Genomic DNA, 17624 nt, shown 5'->3' on the forward strand with positions numbered 1-17624 from the left:
TACATCCCTGCCCCTCCCTGGGGACAGCTGGGGGTAAGAGAAGCAAAGTGATCGACCCCGACCCCTTCCCCTTCATAGCTCCAATGACTCACCAGGAGGACCCCAGGCCAAGGGAAGACTCCACGGAAACAGGAAGACTGTGTCACACAAACACACCCACATGCGCAGACACACATACATACACAAACACACCCATATTTCCAACTTCTGTCTTTTAGTTTTGGCTGCTGGGGTCCCATGTGTCCGTGATTCACAGCCCCTCACAGAGAGGAGAAAGACGCCTTCTGGGCGGCTGGTGCCTTGGTGAGCCACACCAAGTGGCAGTGCCCGTGCTGAGCAGAGCAGGTCCTCATGGGCAGGCGGATGCTGGGCAGGGTCTATCCCAGTAGAGCAGGTGCCTGCGCCATGTCCCTGAGGTAGCTGGTGCCTGTGCAAAAGTGGGAGCCACGGCTCCCAGGCTGCCCCACCAACGTGGTGGGGGTCCCTCATACCGAGGACTCCTCGGGGTTGGAGTCCGGTAGGGGCTGGCGCTGATGGAGTTTGCGCCTCAGTTCATCCGCCAGCTCAGGCAGGGGGTGCCCAAGCCCCTCGCCGTGGTCTTCCCCCCCTAGCTGTAAGCGCACATAACCATTGGCATTTGAGTTCCGCCCACCCCCCAGGTGGAGCCGAGTTGGGGATGGCAGGGGCTGGCCAGGGATGCCAGGAGGTGGGGAAGGTGGCCCAGTTCCAGGCTGGCACCGAGCATGTCCAGGCACAATCTTGAGGGATCCATCTGAGTAGTAGTAGCCAACAGGGTCCCAGAGTTTCTCGTCGGTCTCGGGGCCAGGGCGGAAGGGGGGGCTGGTGGGTTCCTTGGGAAGCTCCAGAGGGTATACCAGGGTCCTTTCTGCCGCCTTGGCACCTTTCTCCAGCTCCTCCCTCAGCCGACGACGCAGTGACAAAACAAGCAGCAGCAGCACCAGGCACACGGCCCCCAAGGCCACCACAGCCAGCCACACCAGACCTAGGTTTTCCAGGGGTGCCCGGGCCTCCAGGGTCAATGAAGGGCCCGCCACCACAGCAACCAGGTAGCCTTCAGCAGCCAGCCGTGCCCCCTGCTCCTCTGAAAAGCAGTGGTAGGCCCCCGCGTGGCGGGGCTGGGCGGCCATCACGACGAGAGCCTGTAGTCGAGCATCATAGAGGAAAGAGCCAGGCTGTTCTGCAGGCAGGTCCCGGCCCCCAAAGGTCCATCGGGCATGGGCGAGGTTGGAAGACAGGCGGCAGGGCAGCACCAGGTCTGTGCCCGCCACCACTGTGATGTTTTTGGGCGTGAGCCTGACTGCAGCGGCCGGGAAAGAAGGTCCAGAGTTAGTACAGGAAACCCAGGGTCAAGGGGAGGTACAGGCACTCCAGCTCTGGCCTAGGGCCCATCCCACTGGGAGGAGGGCAAAAGACAGCTCACCTTTCTTACTGCCGCGGAAGTTACAGATGCCTGAGGTGTCTGAGACTGTCACTTGCTGGATCAGCAGGGATCTGGTTGGGGAAGCAGGGTCTGTCAGCATCCCCGCTCCAACCACCTGCCTTCCTCTCCTGGTCCCAATAGGAGCAGAGCCCTGCTTACCCAGAGTGGCCACCAACAGCCACACAGCGACTGGTATTGATGCTCCAGGCGCAGTAGGGGTCCCGAGCGAGGATGCAGTCTGCACAGGAACGGTACTTCACACAGTCGGCCAGGGGCAGCTGAACCAGCTGTGATCGGGAACCCGCAAACAGCAGCTTCTGCAAGAGAAGCAGTGGGCATAGGAGGGTCAGCCAGACCCAGACACAGCCTGGGCACAGGTGGGACTGCTGGGGGGAGGGGGTGCAGCACAGAGCAAAAGAGGCCAAAAGAAGGGAGAACCAAGGATGGAAATCTAAGGACCAAAGAACCCATGGAGGGCTTATTGCAAGCCAGCTGCCATCCTAAGCACTTTATAGATGTGACCTTATTAGAGAGGAACAGCAGCCCTGTGGGGCTGAGTATAATCACACTCACAGATACACCCCCTCCCCAACACTGCTCCAGTACTATATAATAAATTGCGTGGGAAGTATGTTTTCTGCAAGGCCCATCGGCCCTCACAATAATAGCAGCATAGCATAAGCTGTTTTCCTGTTTGGATTGCCAATCTGCCATTATTCCATGTTCTGGGGAACAATTTAAGCCACAAAAGTTGGTAAAAGGCAAACACATTAAAGTTTAGGGTGCCACAACGGGCCAGAAAAAGGTAAGATGCCTCAGGGAAGTAGGAAGGCATGGGGGTCAGGAATGCAGGGGCAATGCAACCACACAGGGACCTGACTGTACACACGGCCTACACAGAGCACAAGATCCATTAGGACTGATTTCCTGGAAGTCCCCCCAAGCTAAGTGAGGTGCGCTTGAGTGGCTCCCCAGCCCTGAAAGAGCCAAGCACAAGACTAGGAAATGTGGAGGAACAGCTGCAGGTGGGACCTGATTACTACCTTGCTCCGGGACAGGACCAGGCTTTTCATGGGCTCCTGGTCAAACACCTGCAGCTCCTCGATCAGGTGGACCCAGGGCCCCAGGCTCACAGCCTTAAGCAGCCAGCCATCTCCTGGGAGGGAGGGGAAAGGACAGATATCAAGGAGTGCACAAGGGCCCCAGCGCATCCCCAGATCACCCTGTCCAGGCACACCGGCCTTCAGCCAGCCTCCAGCAGCCAGGCCTGTGTGCCCACGTGCCTACCTGTGCCAATGAACAGCACTGTATAGGAGGCTCCATCAAGCCCCATGACCCGGTCAGCAACCAGGTGGGTGAAGTTGGTGTCCTTCTTTACAAGCAGGGGCCGGCCCCAGCGAGGCTTCACCTTCTCTTCCATCAGCGGGTGTTTCTTGATGAAGTTGAGGGTGTTGTCAGGCAACTCCAGAGAACTGGTGTAGCCATGGAGACGGTGCCAGTTGTTGATGCACTGGGGCATGAGGTTGGGGGAGAGCAGAATGGTCGGCCCATGGGAATGGCACCGGGGGTGAGGGCAGCAGCACACCCCTCCCTGGACAACTCACCGAACCCGGCCGCGGGCTGGGTACTGGGTCAGTATAGGGGCCCCATTTCTGGGACTGCTCACGGTACTCCTTATAGGGACCCTTGAACACCTTCTGGATCTCTTCCAATTGATACTCGCAGACTGCTGACAGGTCCACATCGCCCCTGTCACAGCAAGGGAGGGACCCCAAGGGTCCAGGTTGGTGCCCACTCTACCCCAGCTCAGGGCATGAAGGGGGAAGGCAGGGCCCAGCACATAGTGGTCACGGGCACACACAATGTAATGGCAGCTTCAAAGTGCCATGAAGGGCAGGGCACTGGCCCATCTCCCACCGGGAGCAGATGCCCAACATCCTCCTTGGCTTCCAGAAAGCTGGCCAGCTGGATCTGCCCAGAGGCATGTACCATAAACCATCCCTAACCTAAAGACCCGTTCCTTCCCACCCCTAAGGATTCCTGGCCAGCTCACCATCGTGCCCGAAAAACTGCAAAGAAGGTGGTGTTGCGCCAGGAGGCGCCCTGCAGGGTGTGCAGTGCCTGTAGCTGGTTGAGGTAGACATAGCGATTAGGGGCCGAGCACACCAACTGTGCCTTCAGAAAGGTAGTCCACTTCTTCTGCAGGGTCCGCGCGCCGCCCATGTCTCCCTGGCAGATGACAAAGGGACATTGGCAGTCAGCCCTGTGCAGCCGCCAGGGGTCCCAGCTCTCACCACCATAGACTTCTGTACCTTGCAGACTCGGGCCACGCGGGCCACCACCTGCTCCGTGTAGCAGTCGTACTCCAATGCCCGCTCACTGAAGAAGAAGTAGACCTTGTCGTCGTCCCCCATGAAGCTCTCCACGCTCTCCGGGACATAGGCAGAGCCGACAAAATGAGGATCTAAGGGAAGGGGGAGAGGCTTAGTGAGGCCCTAGTCGTGCCTTCTCTCTCAAAGCTCCCCCAGTCCCCATGCCGGCTCCTCGGGGCTCCTCGGGGCTCACCGTTGAGCCAGACGGCCAGGTACTCTGTCTTCACTGGGTGGTGGGGTCCCATGTTACGCAGGATGACGGGCTCTGTGCCCAGGAAGTTGTTGAGTGTAGCCGAGTACAGCTCGCCATCTACGAAAGCAGAGAGTCAGCCAGGCCAGAGAGAGGTGAAGGTACTACTACTCTTAGGCCACATGCCCCTTGATGGGAATGAGTCCTAGGGGCATAGCCCAGCCTACAGCAGGGAGGGCACTCACCCACAAGGAGGCCAGCGTGGCCCATAGCTGGGTCATAGGGGCACCTCCCCTTCCCATCCTCAAAGGCTCCATGCTCCAGGGTGAAGGTGACCATGTCCTAGGGCAAGGAAGATACATAGAGTGAGAAGCAGAAGGCCCAGCATCCAGAGTAGTGCGAGGACGGCAAAGGGAGAGCAGAGCACTCACGATGTAGGTGCACTTGGGCTGGAAGGCATAGGTGCCACACACATACAAGTGGGATGCGTTGTATGGCTGTAGGAAGCGGATGAAGTTGAAACACTCCGTCTGGGGAGAAAAATGGATCCAGTTAAAAGATGAGGGCCTAAGAATGGGGTCATAGGGACTGAGATCAGGCCTCAGACCTTGGGACAAAGGGAGCCCAGATACCCAGCCAGGGGGAGGCAAAGGGTCCTGCCCACCCCCTCCTCCCTAGGTTTGTCCCAAGCACCCACCCGGTTATTCTTCCCTTTCTGGATGCACTCGGTCTTCTTCTCCACCGGAGCTTCCCACGAGATCTGGGGACAGAGAGGGGGCACATCAGCAACATCATAGGTACAGACTTAGCATGGCCTATGGCAGCCACATGAAGATACCAAGTGACAATACATGGTCCCCACCCCCTAGGATCTTATTTCAGGAGAGGGCAAAGGCGCCAAACAGCCCCATGGCAGCAGAACCCAGTAGGTACTGCAGGTGAGAAGGTAACTCTCACACTCTTCCAAGGACTGCCTTGCAGACCCAGCAAGATTCCCAAGAGGGAGGATATGGGGTGGGCCAGCCAGGCTGAGCAGCAGCCTGACCAAGAGAAGGCCCTGAGGTCCTGCCTATCGCCCACTTGTGTGCCTCCCGCGCCCCCACCTCTCACCACTCCTTGCAGCTCCAGAGCCTCCACGCTGAAGGCAAACAGGGCCTCCCGGGCCCCCACGTACAGGAGCCCCGTCTGCTCAGTCAGGGTCAGCGTCAGAAAGTCCTGAATGCCAGTTTGGGAGAACCGCCGCACCACTGTGGCCAGCTCTGCAGGGACAAGATGGAAGTGAGCACTGCTGTGGGTGGGCAGGCCTAACTAGAGCTCTAAGCACCCCCACCCTGAATCAGCCTTCCTCTATACCAAAGATTTTCAACCTATGTGCCACAAGAATTTTTAAAACATGCATTACCTGACTATTTAGTCAGGGGCACTTTCCCTTAGATTGTCAAATTAAAAAAAAAAAAAAAAAAAAAAAAAAAAGACAACAGCCAACAATAGCCATCCCATGTGAATGAATCAAAATTATACTTTTTATTTTTTTTTTGCCAGATTGGCAAAAAATATATTTTTTGGTGTGCTGCAGAATTTCAATAATTAGTTTGTGTGGCATAAGACAAAAAAGGTTGAAAATCACTGCTCTATACTATGGTCTCCTGAGCCTACCTGTCCTTGTTCCCCATATTAGGGATAGCACCCCACAAGCAATGCAGCCCAGCCCCCTAACTGGCAACAAAAGGCATTTGCTGAATTGCTGCCTGGCTGACAGTGCCTGCCTGCAGGCCTCCTAGGCCTTTCCCAGCCTGGGAGGAGGCAAATCTGAGCTGTGCGAAGGAAGGAAGGATATCTCAGCCACAGCTTCCGGCCGGGGGAAGCCATCAGACTTATGGCTCTGACTGTCAGGGCCAGCAGCAACTCTGGCTGCAGAGCTGGGCACTTTTCCTTCCCAGCTTCCTTAGTTGCCTCTTCTTTCTTTGTTCTGCTGCCCGCTGTCCACATCACATTCCAGCCAGACCCAGGCCCGTGACCCAGCAGGATATACAGAAGTTGTGAGAGCTCCACTCCACTAAAAAAAAATCCAGGCTGCCAGAGATACCAGCGCAGCTGGCCACTGGTACAAGGAGGGATGGTAGGGCAAACTGGAGTCTGGGACCAGAGATGGCGCTGAAGCCTGAGGGCTGGGAAGTCTTGTTGCCATTCACCACACAGGGCACTACAACATTCATATAGCTGCAGGATCCCTATGTCGGCCCCCAAAATAGCAGCTGACCTGTCTTCAAGATCCCCCTAAATCAACTTCATCTTTGGAGCCAAAGATGGGCCCAAACACAGGCTGGCAAGGAAGGACTTCATTAGCACCTGAGTATAGCCTATGGAGGTGAGCTCATCCCAGGTCCCCAGAGTGTAGAGATGATACAAACACCTGACATCACCTCTTTGTACAGGTGTGTGTGTGTGTACACGGTAAGGGCTGTAAGGTCTGCCGCACATACATACCCATCTAGGGCCACCAGATGGCAAGAGTATCAGGGCAGCAGAAGGGGTCTATTAAAATTGATAAGGAGGCTCCTAGGGGCAGAGGGCTAGAAAGATTTGGCGGGAATGGGGGCACCCTTGGCTTTATACTTAGGCTGGCTCAGGTTTCTCTCACTAGACTCTCAGTGAGAGTGACAATTTCAGGAGTGAGGCGTGGAGAGAATGATGCAGAATGGTCCCTCTCCCTTGCATAGCAGGGGATGCCTGGTCCTAAGCATCAGAGGCAGGGAAGGGCCCAGGTCCTGAGCGGCACTACCAGTTCTAAGTCCCTGGGGCCACTCAGTTACACTTCTTAGAAAGCTGGGTCACACGCATCGGTGAGTCTTGAGCCTGACTGACAGCAGAGTAAAGCTGGCACATTCTAAGGGGCGACTCCTTAGCATCCCTCTTCCCCCAGCAGCCCCTTCTGGCCCTTCTTCCCAAACTGGTGTGTTTCCTCTGACTTTAGACACTCACCCCCAGAAGATACTGTCTTCCGGGGCACCAGGTTCCACCACACCTCAGCCCCAATGCCCAGGCCCCACAGACCCACTGCCAGCAGCCAGACAGCCCAGTGTGGGGCCATGGCACACACCCCGGCTCTAAGCTCCAGGCCAGCTGCCCTGCTGGGGGAAAAGAAAAGGGTCAGAATCGCAGCCAGAGCAAACAGACCAAAAAGAGGCCCACACAGGCCCATGCCAGGAGGCACTGACGGGACAGAAGACCTCATCAGGCCTCTCCAGAAGCCCCCCAAACCCCCTTGCCCCATCTTTGGAGCAGAGATCTAGTGCCCTCTCATACCTGGCCTCAGCACACACCCCACCCTGCGCCTCCAAAGGACCATGGGATCTCCCTGAAGGGGAGGAGCTGAGTTAGCTGGGGAAGTGCACAATCCAAGAAACCTTCTCTGGCCTCCAGGCCCTGCCCGACTCCCTCTCTTCAACAGGAAGTTATTTTAAAAAATAAAAGGAGGACCCGTCCCCCCCACTCAGGCCTGACAGATTCGATGATTTCTTAAAATAAACCTCTGGAAGCAAGGACTTGACCCTACGGGAGTTCCAGCCAGCCCAAGACCTAATTCTGGGAGGAGAACCCCCTTAGCAGTGTGAGGGGGCATGTGGTGGGTGGGCGGCGAGGGAACTTGATGCATCAGGCGCTGGGGTCCTGCTCCAGTCTCTCCCCTTCCCCAGCGCAGACAATGGCCTGGCAGAGCCAAGAAACCCTGCTCTACACCAAGAGGGCTGAAGCAGGCCGGCGTCTGAAAGCGCTCAGCTTCCCGAGGCCTCTTTGTTGCCCAAGAAGGGAGGCAGGAAGTAGATGGGATGGGCGTGGAAGTGACCAGCGCCTCCTCCGTTTCTCCAACAGCCTCCGAGGGACACTGGCCCTCGGGCTGGGGGCAGTGGGACAGGAGACGCGATAGTCCGATCAGGGATCCCCCGGGGGGGCCCTCAGGCGGGGCGAGGAGGGGGGACTGGCCTGGGCGGCGGGGGTGGTGCGAGGGGACGCCCAGTAAACCGCGGGGCGGCCCCACACAGGGTCTGAGGAACCTTCCCACTCGGGGATCGCGCCCCCCGCCCGGCCAGGCCATCTGGGTTCATTTTCACCACTCCAGGCCTCCAAGACTGGGCACAGAGACACAGAAGCTGAGGACCTGTCCACCCCAAAACAAAGGGTCCCCCGCAAAACCCTGGCCCTGGCCCCCCATTCTCCCCTCCCCCAGGTCGGGGATTTGAATGCAAACAAAGCGGCGGCACCGGGAGCGTGGCGGAGCCTGGCCTGCGGACGCCCCCTGTCGGCCCAGGACCCAACGTGGGAAGGGCGGGGGACTCGGGGCAGGCTTACCCTACCAGTCCCCCAACACCCCCAGCCCTCCTTCTACCCCTTACCCCAGGTCGGGCCGGACTCCGCTGCGCGCTCGGATGCGCCGGCTTGGATGCGACCGCTCGGATGTGCCCGCACAGCGGTGCACTCACCTCCAACTCCTCCCTGGGCGGAGAAATCGGGGCGACCCCTGGTTTAAATGCAGGGGCGCGGGGTCCCAGCGGTGGCCCCTCACCCTTGCCCACCCCGAACGGCGGCCTCAGGGCGAGAGCTCTAGCCGGGGACAGGGCAGCCGTCTGAGCTCGGCTGGCTTTCCAGGACACCCCGCCTCCCGGGCGGAACGGGCGGGGGGCCACAGCGGGGAAATCCGATCCCACAACATCGGCCTTGGTCCAAGCCCGCCCCAAACTTTCCGTCGGGGGTGGGGGAGCTGGGGGCAGCTCTGGGGCCTGGAGAGGATCCCAGCCCCGGACCCGACAGCCCGAGGAACCCCTCCTCTTAGCCCCGCTCCCCAGACCAGCCCGCGCCTCCGCACCCGCTGGCTGCGGGCACTGCTTGCCCCACTACGTGCCCTGGCGGGGGGCGCAGGAAGAATCTTGGGCGGACAACTGTCCCCCACTGACCTTCCCCGCGCCCCCCAGGCCCTGCCCCTCGCACATAAGGCGGCCCCTGTCCGACTCGGGGGACAAAGGGGCGCCCCGGAGCCCCGCGGCTCCGACCCCGCGCCGCCCTGGCCTCACTCACCCTCTCTTCGCGGCTGGAATCCCTGGGCGCCGCCCTCGCGTTCTGCTCCGACCCAGGGCCGCCCCCGCCCGCCTCCTCCGCGGCCCCTGCGCCACCACCCCTCAGTCCGACTCCGCGCCCCTGAGCTCGGGCTCCCCGCGCCACCGCGGCGGGCGCCGGCTCTTTCTCTGACGGCCGCTACTCCGCCCCTCCCCTGACGTCAGCCGGCGGGCGGGTGTTCGAGCGCAGGCCACGAAGGCCAGCCTAGGAGGGAGCCGCGACCCGCCAGCTCGGGCTTCGCGCCCCGCGGTCCGGCCCCCGCTCATCTCCCGTCCGTGCCCCTGCCCAGCCGTCCCGCGCCCGGGAGTCGCGGATGCACCACCGCGCCGGGCGGTGCAGCAGGGTAGGGACTCCGGGCATTGTCAGGAGGAAGGGGACTCACCCGCCCTTTCCGAAGTGTCTCCTCAGGCCCACCGCGGCCTGGACAACCGGGCTCGGGAATGGGCTTAGGGGCTTTGGGGTGAGTGTTCGAGAGAGGGGCGCAGGGGAAAACCGTCTTCTCCTCAGGGCACACCAGAGTGGTCTGCCTTTTGGCCCCAACGCCCACTGGCCCCTGCAAGACTGCACGGGCCTCCCCAGCCAGGAAGAACTCCGTCAACGGAGACACTCCGCCCTTGCTTTTCCCACTCCGGGCACAGGGACCACTCAGCGCTCCTTGCCCGGCTCCTGGTGACCACCCTCAACCCCTTGGGCCAAGAGCCTACTCCCAGGGAACTGACTCCTGGTGCTACTGGTAGGCTGAATAACAAGCAACATGAGTCCTGGTGTTAGGACGAAAAAGGGCTGAGGGCAGCCGCACTGGAGATCTACCACCTTCAGAAACGTCCGTCTGCGCCCACAGCTGCTCCTAGAAGTAACTGGTAGCTCTGGCCTCCTGGGTGATGCTGGGGTGTCTTTGAACTGGGAAGGTGGACAAGAGGAACTCTAGAGAGGCCAGCACCCAGAGACACATTACACCTCCTGGCCAGGGCAGAGAGGTGAAGAGACAGGCCCGGAGGAGGCTCCAGTGGTAGCTTTAAACCGCCAGCAGCCCAGCTGGGGAGGAAAGCTTTAGGGCCCCGGGCAGCAGATCTGGATTATAAATCAGTCCGGACAAAAGTTTTTGTTCTGGGGTAAAACTTGGCATCTGAGAGCGGAGACCAGAAGAGTAGTAAAGATAACTGGGGATAACTGTTGTTGGATTCAGCAACAACTAGATCTTTGCTGGTGCAAATAAAGACTCCTCCCATATTGGCCAAAGACACATTTCCCAGCTCCTTTCCACCAGAGGAAAAGCTGTGGCCTTAAAGATACTGGAGATACGGAGCAAGCCAGCTAACTATTAGCATGGAGTGGGCAGTAGACAGAGAGGGAGAGGAAGATTGTGATCCCAGCAGTCACGCACAGTGTCTGCTTAGGTGAGGATGACCTGATAATGCAGATCCCCTCACCTTTGTTCTGTGCTGTAGACTTTGCAATCTGCCTCCACTACATTTTCTTTTGCCCCACCTTCAGGACCCCTTTTGTCAAAGTAGGTATTGTTTTTCTTACTTTGCAGATAAAATGGGTCTCAGAGAGACCTGCTCAAAGTCACGTAGACATTAACAGGTGAGAATGTGAAATCAGGCCCTGGGACTCTCAATCCATCTTTACACTAAGTCACAGTGGATCCTGACAACTTTTGAGCCCCAAACGTTCCATTTCCTGAAGTTTTTCCTTACCTTCCAGCCCTGCCCTGCACCCCTGCCACCCCCGTCCCCCGCCCCGTCCCCCCGCCACCCCCGCTGCCCGGGTATAAGGGTTACCAGGCAGAGACTTGAGCTCCTGGCTCCACCTGCAAGATGGCCCCAGTGGAAAGTTTAAAAAGGTGGTTTGGTTTCACTGGCAAGGACAGTCTTCCATACCTCAAGGCAGGCTTCTGTATTCTAGTAACAGACTCAAGAGGGCCCTTCCCTTCCAAGGGCTCCCCAAAGATAAGGCTGCAACTCTCCACACCCCTTTTCCACCTGCACCCATTTCCTGCTGGGCTCTGTTCATTTCCAGTACTGGCCTTTTCCATGGGTGGGTGGGCAGGGGATAAAGTTTCCTGCATGACTACTTGCTCATGATTCATACTTTTTAATATAAGCACAACTGGTTGAAAAGGAGGATTCCTGGGTCTTAAATTAGGAAACAAAATTACACACACACACACACACACACACACATCCAAAAAAAGCTCCTGTACCTATAAACCTCCCTGGGGCTTGTCTGGTATATTCTGTGGAAGGTATCCACCCTCATCCTCAGGCACTGACACTCCTACTTGCCTCACTTACTCAACTGCTTGTGGCCAAGTCAAGGAAAAACAGAGAGATGTGAAATGCCTTCTGAGGTTTGCTCAGGGTGTCGCAGCAGCTGAGGCTGGCCCCCTAGAGGTGGGCTCAGGAGTCAAACCTGAAAAGTAAGGTTCCTCTCCGCCCCACCCTCCGCCCCCCCCCCTCCGCCCCCCATATTGATCCTGTGCTACAGTGGCCCTCGTTTGAGCTCCTTACTCCCTAGCTGTTCCGAGGCAGCTTTCTGACAGGACGGGCCAGGCTTCACACTGGCGTTCTCTAGCCAACCCTGCCTGGCTCCTTCCTGGGGGCCCAGAACTGCTGTTAACCTCCTGGAGGAGATGAGAAAGCCTGACCCAGCTACCCTTCAGGTAGGAAAAGGACTTTCTCTGTACTTCCTCCTGAAGGAGAGTTATCAAAACCACCCACCTGGGAAGTTTTCCCTTCCCAGCCCCTCCCTGCCACCATACCAAAAGGAAGCAGGAAAACATCTGTCATCACACCCCCGGATGCTGCTTTTCCAGGGGCTCTAATCAGGATATCCCTCAGCCTTTCCCCAGGGGCGTGTAGCTGGAAAGGGCAAGTGGCGAAGGTACCAGCACCATTGTGAAATTCTTGGCCTAGTGGGGGCTGAGTCTCTAGCTGGTCCCAGACTAGTTTTAGATGATACGGTCTGCCAGTGGCCAGTTCCAGAGAGGGCCCATTACACGTCCCAGGGGATGGTGTACACCCTTGGGTGACCTCAAACCACACCTCTGCTCAGGTTACAGCTAGGTTTCTGGAGGGACTGAGTTGACACCAACACCTCCTCTCTCCTTGGTGTCTATTTCTCTCCGGGGGATGAGTGTGTTTGAGGCAGGGCACAAGAACCAGGACTGGGAAGCAGGGCTCCACATATGGAGGACTGCTGAAGGACAGCTCCATCCCTTTCTCAGAGCCACCTAGGGGCAGCTTAGAGACCTGGAAACTCCCCAATTCAATCCTTTAGGCCTCCCTACTCCGTCTCTGCCCTTGGCAGTGAAACAAAGAAGGGAAATTACAAAGGTGATTTCCAGGTTTCCAGAGTAAACTGAATGGCTGCAGATTAACTGCCAGGATGTGCAGTGTCAGAAGTGGGCAGCCCTGAGGGAGGGCGCAAGGGGACTGGCTCACAACAGCCTCTGCTCTTTTATCAGAGTAGCTCAGACCGACCCAATGCCTGTGAGGCCTCAGTGGTACCCGGGCCAAGGGGGCCTGAGATGCAGCCAGGAACAGAAACCAGAACTCTCAGTCAAGTCACCTGGGCATCCAAGTCACCCTGGCGGAGGATTTCTTCCACTTCTCACTTGGCAAAGGCTGTTAGGCAGGGAGGCGTCCTGCATGGTACTCAACCCTCTGAATTATAGATGCCCCCTGGCTCCCAGCATTCTGGGGTCCCAGCGAGGCAGGCAGCTGTGTCTTAACCAGGCTCAGGAAATGATGCGGGACACCGTGGGTCTCCAAACTGAGCTACTTGCCCTGAAGTTCCTTTATTGTGGGGGAGCCTCTCTCCTAGTTAGCCCGCCTCCCCTGACCTCTGAGGCTTGAAAGAGGAAAGACTTCCTCTGCTGGTGTGTCCCTCTCCTGAGTACCCACCATGGTGATGTTCCATTGGTAGACACTGGGGCTAAACTGAGGAGTGGGCCCAGGCCAGTTGGTCAGGGGTCATCCTTTGCTACTTCCTCTCTATTTCGGTGGCCCCTGCAAAACTCCTTCCCAACCTGGAAAGAGCCAGGAGTGGCCAGAGACTAGAAATGGATTCTCAGGATTGGAGGAGTGGACAGAGGGAGAAAATGGCCACCCAGGGGTTTCCAGGGTACGGAGACCCACTCACTTCTCAAGGTGGGAGAAGCCAAAGACATCTAGCATCCTGTTAGGGATCAGCACCTCACAAAACTCACCTCAGGTAAGGCTGAGGGAAGCAAAAACAGAATCGGGAACTGTCTCTGGCATGGCCCCCCTTCTCCTAAGTCTGGGGAGTTGATTTCGGAGCTCAAGAATAAACTGAATGAAGTGTAATTACAGCTTTGATCCACTTCTTCACTCTAGGGGATCCTCCCCAATGGGGTGGGAGTGAGAAATGGTCCCAGACTGGGTCCGAACACATGTTCCCCATCTAGGCTCCAGGGGGTTTCTGGGGCCACAGGAACAACTGATCCTCCTTGGAAATTTACAAACAGCCCTCTGCTGTAGGGCAGCAGGGACTGAGCCCCAGTCACACGACTGTTTGAGGTGAGCATTCGGCAGACTGGATGCTGGACACGAGACCTCAGCATACGGATTGCAGGAAATCATCTGAACCACTGATGTGAAACTAGACTTTAGTGTGCACAAAGAAACCTCACATTAGTGACGGGGAGAAGAAGGGGGATGGGAGGGCTGCGGCCTGGGAGGGCCTTGGGTGAAGGGGACATGCTGGGTGGGGAAGGAGAGCTGTGGGTGTGGGGTGGGCAGGCAGGGAGAGGCAGGATCCCTTGCCGGGGGGGTCTGGAGAGTGGTGGAGGAAGGCTCTTGTTTCATCAGACTAGACCTCCTCTGGCCTCCGTTCTTTGCTTCCTTCAGTTCCACGGGTCCTGCTCACTCCCTGCCAGAGCCAAGAGCCATGGGCCACTCCTACCCTGCTCCGTTAGATGTCTTCCCAGGGGCTGAAGAATGGGGCCTGTGGCAAGGTGGAAAACGGGGTGTGGTAGCCCTGGGCCCTGAGGTTCCCTGATTCTCCAGGGCCCATTCAACATCCATGACAGCCCTCCTCTGTTCCAGATGCCGAGTGACAGGACTTCCGGGGCTCCCCACAGGCAAGGACAGCAGGGCAGCAGGCCACATGGTCACATCTCTGCCTGGGTTCCCTCTGTTTGCTGCTCACAGTCCCAAGGTAGCGTGAAAGAAAGGTGGGGACTGTCTCCTGGCTTGGCCAGGCCACAAATCGCTTTTCCTTCTTTTCATGACAGTTTCCCACCAAAAGACTAGTGTGATCTAGTTCCTAGGGGACTGAGGGTGAGGTTTGCTCTCCAGCTTTCTCAGGGACTTGCGAAATCTGAGACCCAAGCCACAGCCTGTGGCAACATGTCAGCCCTAAGTCAGAGGTTACAGGGGAAGGACACGCACAGAGAAGGCAGAGGAAAGGCAAGCAGGAGCCAAGGAGCACAGTGGAGGGTGGGCACTCATATCCGTAAGGGCTGGGGGCGCAGAAGGGAAGTGCCCCTAAGCCAGCCGCTGCTGTTTGTCAGAGGAACGGAGGCCAGTGGGAGGGTGCCAGGGTAGGCAGGGCTGGACTGTGCTTAAGTCTGCAGGCGTGGGAGCCAGGCTGGCCCTGCGCCCTGGTTCCGACATTTACACACTGCCTGCCTGCGTGACGGGGCAAGCTATTTAACCTCTCAGTGACTCTGGTTAACTTGCTCATCTGTAAAATGGGGTCATAATAATACCTGCCTCATGGGAGTTATGTGGGTTCATGTAGAAAATGGCTTCGTTCAATAAATGTCAGCTGTAAGTACTATCACCTAGAGTCTGAGAAAATGAGGGTGTGGAGAAATTGGAGGGACCAGGGCAGCCTAGGCGTGTTCCTCCTGGCAGAGTTGAAGGCCAGCTTCTGGACTGCAGGACAAGCAGCCAGAGGGTGGGCAGCTGGTGCCTCTGGTGCCCTTTCCTGGCACTGCTCACGATAAACTGGTCCTTCTAGCCCAGGGTATCCTCTCTCCAGGGCAGTTTCTCTTCGCATGTGCTCTGGAGAGGTCTCTCCGTATCCCCCCCACCACATACTCACACTGAGTATCTGATTCTTGATAAGAATGAAGGTCCTCCAGGCAGGCCCCCTCCCCGCTCTCCACCCGTTTCCCAGCCAGAAGCCCAGAAACGTAGCAGCTGCAGTGGGGGTGGACATGCTCTGGCTCTGGTCAGCCGCCTCACCACTTCCCTCCCCTCTTAGGTCAGGGAGAGAGAGGGGGCACCACCTGCGGCTGGCAGCGGGACAGCAGCTCCTGCCAGCAGATGTAGGTCTGGGCAGCTAGGTCCTTAAGCTTGGTGCGGTGCATGGCCTGGGGGCTCTCCCGGATATGGGTGCTGATGTGGCAGTCCAACTGCATACATAGCAGCTGCAGCTCTCCCTGCAGAGACAATCGTGGATGGGGCGGCCCACCCGGAACAGCCACAGCGGGGGAAGAGGGAGAATGGAGTCAGAGAAAGAGAGGGACGCCTATGAGTGACTGCTCAGAAGTTGGGCAGGAAAGGGAGGAGAGGGACGGGGCAACTGCTTGGGGCATGGTTTGGGAAGGCCCCGTGGGATGCTGGGGAAAGGCAGAGGCCTGCTACCCCCAGCCTCCTTCTTTCTCCGCCTCTTTTTGCACTTTCTGATAGCAGACTGGGCTCCAGACCCGCCAACTGCAGGCAACCCTCTTGGGAGACTCACCCACTGGTCTGGAGTAATGTCTTGGCAGCTGACCACCACCCCAGCAAGTGTCAAGAGGCTGTGACACAGGTAGCAGACCTGGAGAGAGAGCAAGGGAGACAGGCGTCTGTAAGTCCCTCCCTGCCATTCCCAGGCCCTCTGGGGTGAGAGCTGGGCTTCCAGTTTCTTGGGAGGCGTCTTCAAGGAGGTCTCCGAGCCCCACTCACTCAAAGCTCTCCCTCTGGTGAATGACCTTCTTCCCTTCCTTCAGAAAAAGAAGAAGCCCTTCCAACCAGAACCCTCTACTGAACCCAGTCCTGTCCTGGGGCTCCAGCAGAGAAAGCCATTAGGGAGAGGGCCTGTCTACTCTGACCTCTGCTCTGCTCCCTGAGATACCCACCTACGTGTGTGAGCACTGTGGCTGGGTCCCACTCTCCTCTCTGGGGGGATGTGGCTCATAGGTGCCCAGTTTACCCCTTGGCGGAATACCTCCTGCAGAGACAGATGTGCAGCCCCATCTGGACAGTTAAACCATGTTGACATAACGCGGCAGGTGAAGAGAGAGCGGAGGCGGAAGGATGCTTTTGGCTGAGCCTTTGATTGCCTTACCCACCAGTTCACACCCTTGCTCTTGCCCACTGGACACTGAGGGGTGAAAACAGGACAAAGGCCAATTCCATCTGATCTGAGAGTGGTTTGATCCCAGGCGCTCTTAAACTCTCTTGGTGCCCATTCAGTTATGGAACATTCACCTGCTGTGCAGAGAAAATGGGGTACCGGGAGCACTCCAAAGACAGGTGAGGCCCTGGGGTGAGGACAGTCTGCTCCTGGCACTCCGAGGTCCTGTCTGCAGGCACCGCCCCACCTCGGACTCGTGTCTGAGATAGGGAGGGTGGCAGGAAACAACCCACAGACCCACTGCCGTGCACGGGGCAGATAACCAGCCCCGAGGCTGAGCTGGGAGAGAGAGGTGGGCTCTAGCAATGGGACTGGAGCTCAGAACAAGCCCAAGGCTTCCCTGCTCCCCAACTTCCCCTGCCCTACTCGCCCCCTCTCCGACAGCAGAAGGCGGTGCCCCAGAAATTGGGCAGCCTCTTCGTACAGGCCTAAAAGCCTCCTTAGGGCAGAAGCTAGAACCACTTTCGAGGGCACCAGGCTTGGTACTATAGGAATACAGCCTTCTTGAACTCAAATACTGCAGTGCAAAGTCCTGAGGAGAGAGGCCACTTGCCCCTTCCTCCAGCAGCACCTGCCTTGCCCAGACCCAGCCCGTTCTTCATCGCATGGCTGAGGCCCCCAGGTGGCCTGACCCCATAGCCTGGCCAGGTTGGGCTGCACAGCCCACCGTAGGCAGAGAGAAGACACAGAGGGAGAAAACCAGGGGGGCCCTGGGCTGGGGCATCCCCGGCCTCTCTGAGGCAGCTCCAACGCAGGGTCCTGCAGCTGCCAGCACCCAGAGTCCTCCAGCAGGCTGGCTCCCCAACCAGGAAGCTGACTTGCTAGCAATCCCTTGCTCCCTAGGTGCTCTCTGTCCCCATACTGGCCTTGCCCTTTGGAGGGAGGGCCACAGGATTTGGAACCCCTTCTGGCCTCTGCAGTCCTGCCAAAGGGCTCACTGCCACCCCCTCCCCGACCTTGGACGTAAAGCCGCCCCTCAGGCCTGTGTGCCAGACACTACGTGAACTAAGACACAGCCACAAACACTCAGACATTAGAGGGAGAAAGATACTTCAGGAAGGCGATCATTTGGTCAACAAATCCTGAATTTCAGCTTCCCTAGGGAGCAAAAGGAGAAAGCGTCCTTCTAAGTTTTGGG

At 57.9% G+C, this 17624-nt stretch overlaps 2 protein-coding genes across 2 annotated transcripts in view; both read right to left on the reverse strand.

The window, feature by feature from the left end:
* Positions 1-42: 42 nt before the first annotated feature.
* On the reverse strand, positions 43-9204 carry SEMA4C (semaphorin 4C). The gene is made up of 16 exons (XM_054586091.1): positions 9074-9204; positions 8395-8494; positions 6986-7131; positions 5114-5262; positions 4701-4763; positions 4435-4533; positions 4249-4345; positions 4007-4123; positions 3754-3905; positions 3495-3670; positions 3046-3190; positions 2729-2951; positions 2485-2597; positions 1601-1758; positions 1442-1512; positions 43-1318 (listed from the first exon to the last, which is right to left on the reverse strand). Exons 3-16 carry the CDS (start codon positions 7092-7094, stop codon positions 486-488), a joined length of 2505 nt encoding a protein of 834 aa, XP_054442066.1. The 5' UTR covers positions 7095-7131; positions 8395-8494; positions 9074-9204; the 3' UTR covers positions 43-485.
* Positions 9205-14050: 4846 nt separating this feature from the next.
* FAM178B (family with sequence similarity 178 member B) overlaps positions 14051-17624 on the reverse strand; it is an 81463-nt gene continuing 77889 nt past the window's right edge. Inside the window, 3 exon segments of the mRNA XM_054586102.1 lie at positions 14051-14083; positions 15375-15527; positions 15830-15907. Of these exon segments, the coding sequence (XP_054442077.1) occupies positions 14051-14083; positions 15375-15527; positions 15830-15907 (264 nt within the window).

Source organism: Pteronotus mesoamericanus, unplaced genomic scaffold (genome assembly GCF_021234165.1).
Source record: "Pteronotus mesoamericanus isolate MK-2021 breed Mesoamerican mustached bat unplaced genomic scaffold, CSHL_Meso_final contig_121, whole genome shotgun sequence".
Taxonomy (NCBI): Eukaryota; Metazoa; Chordata; class Mammalia; order Chiroptera; family Mormoopidae; genus Pteronotus; species Pteronotus mesoamericanus.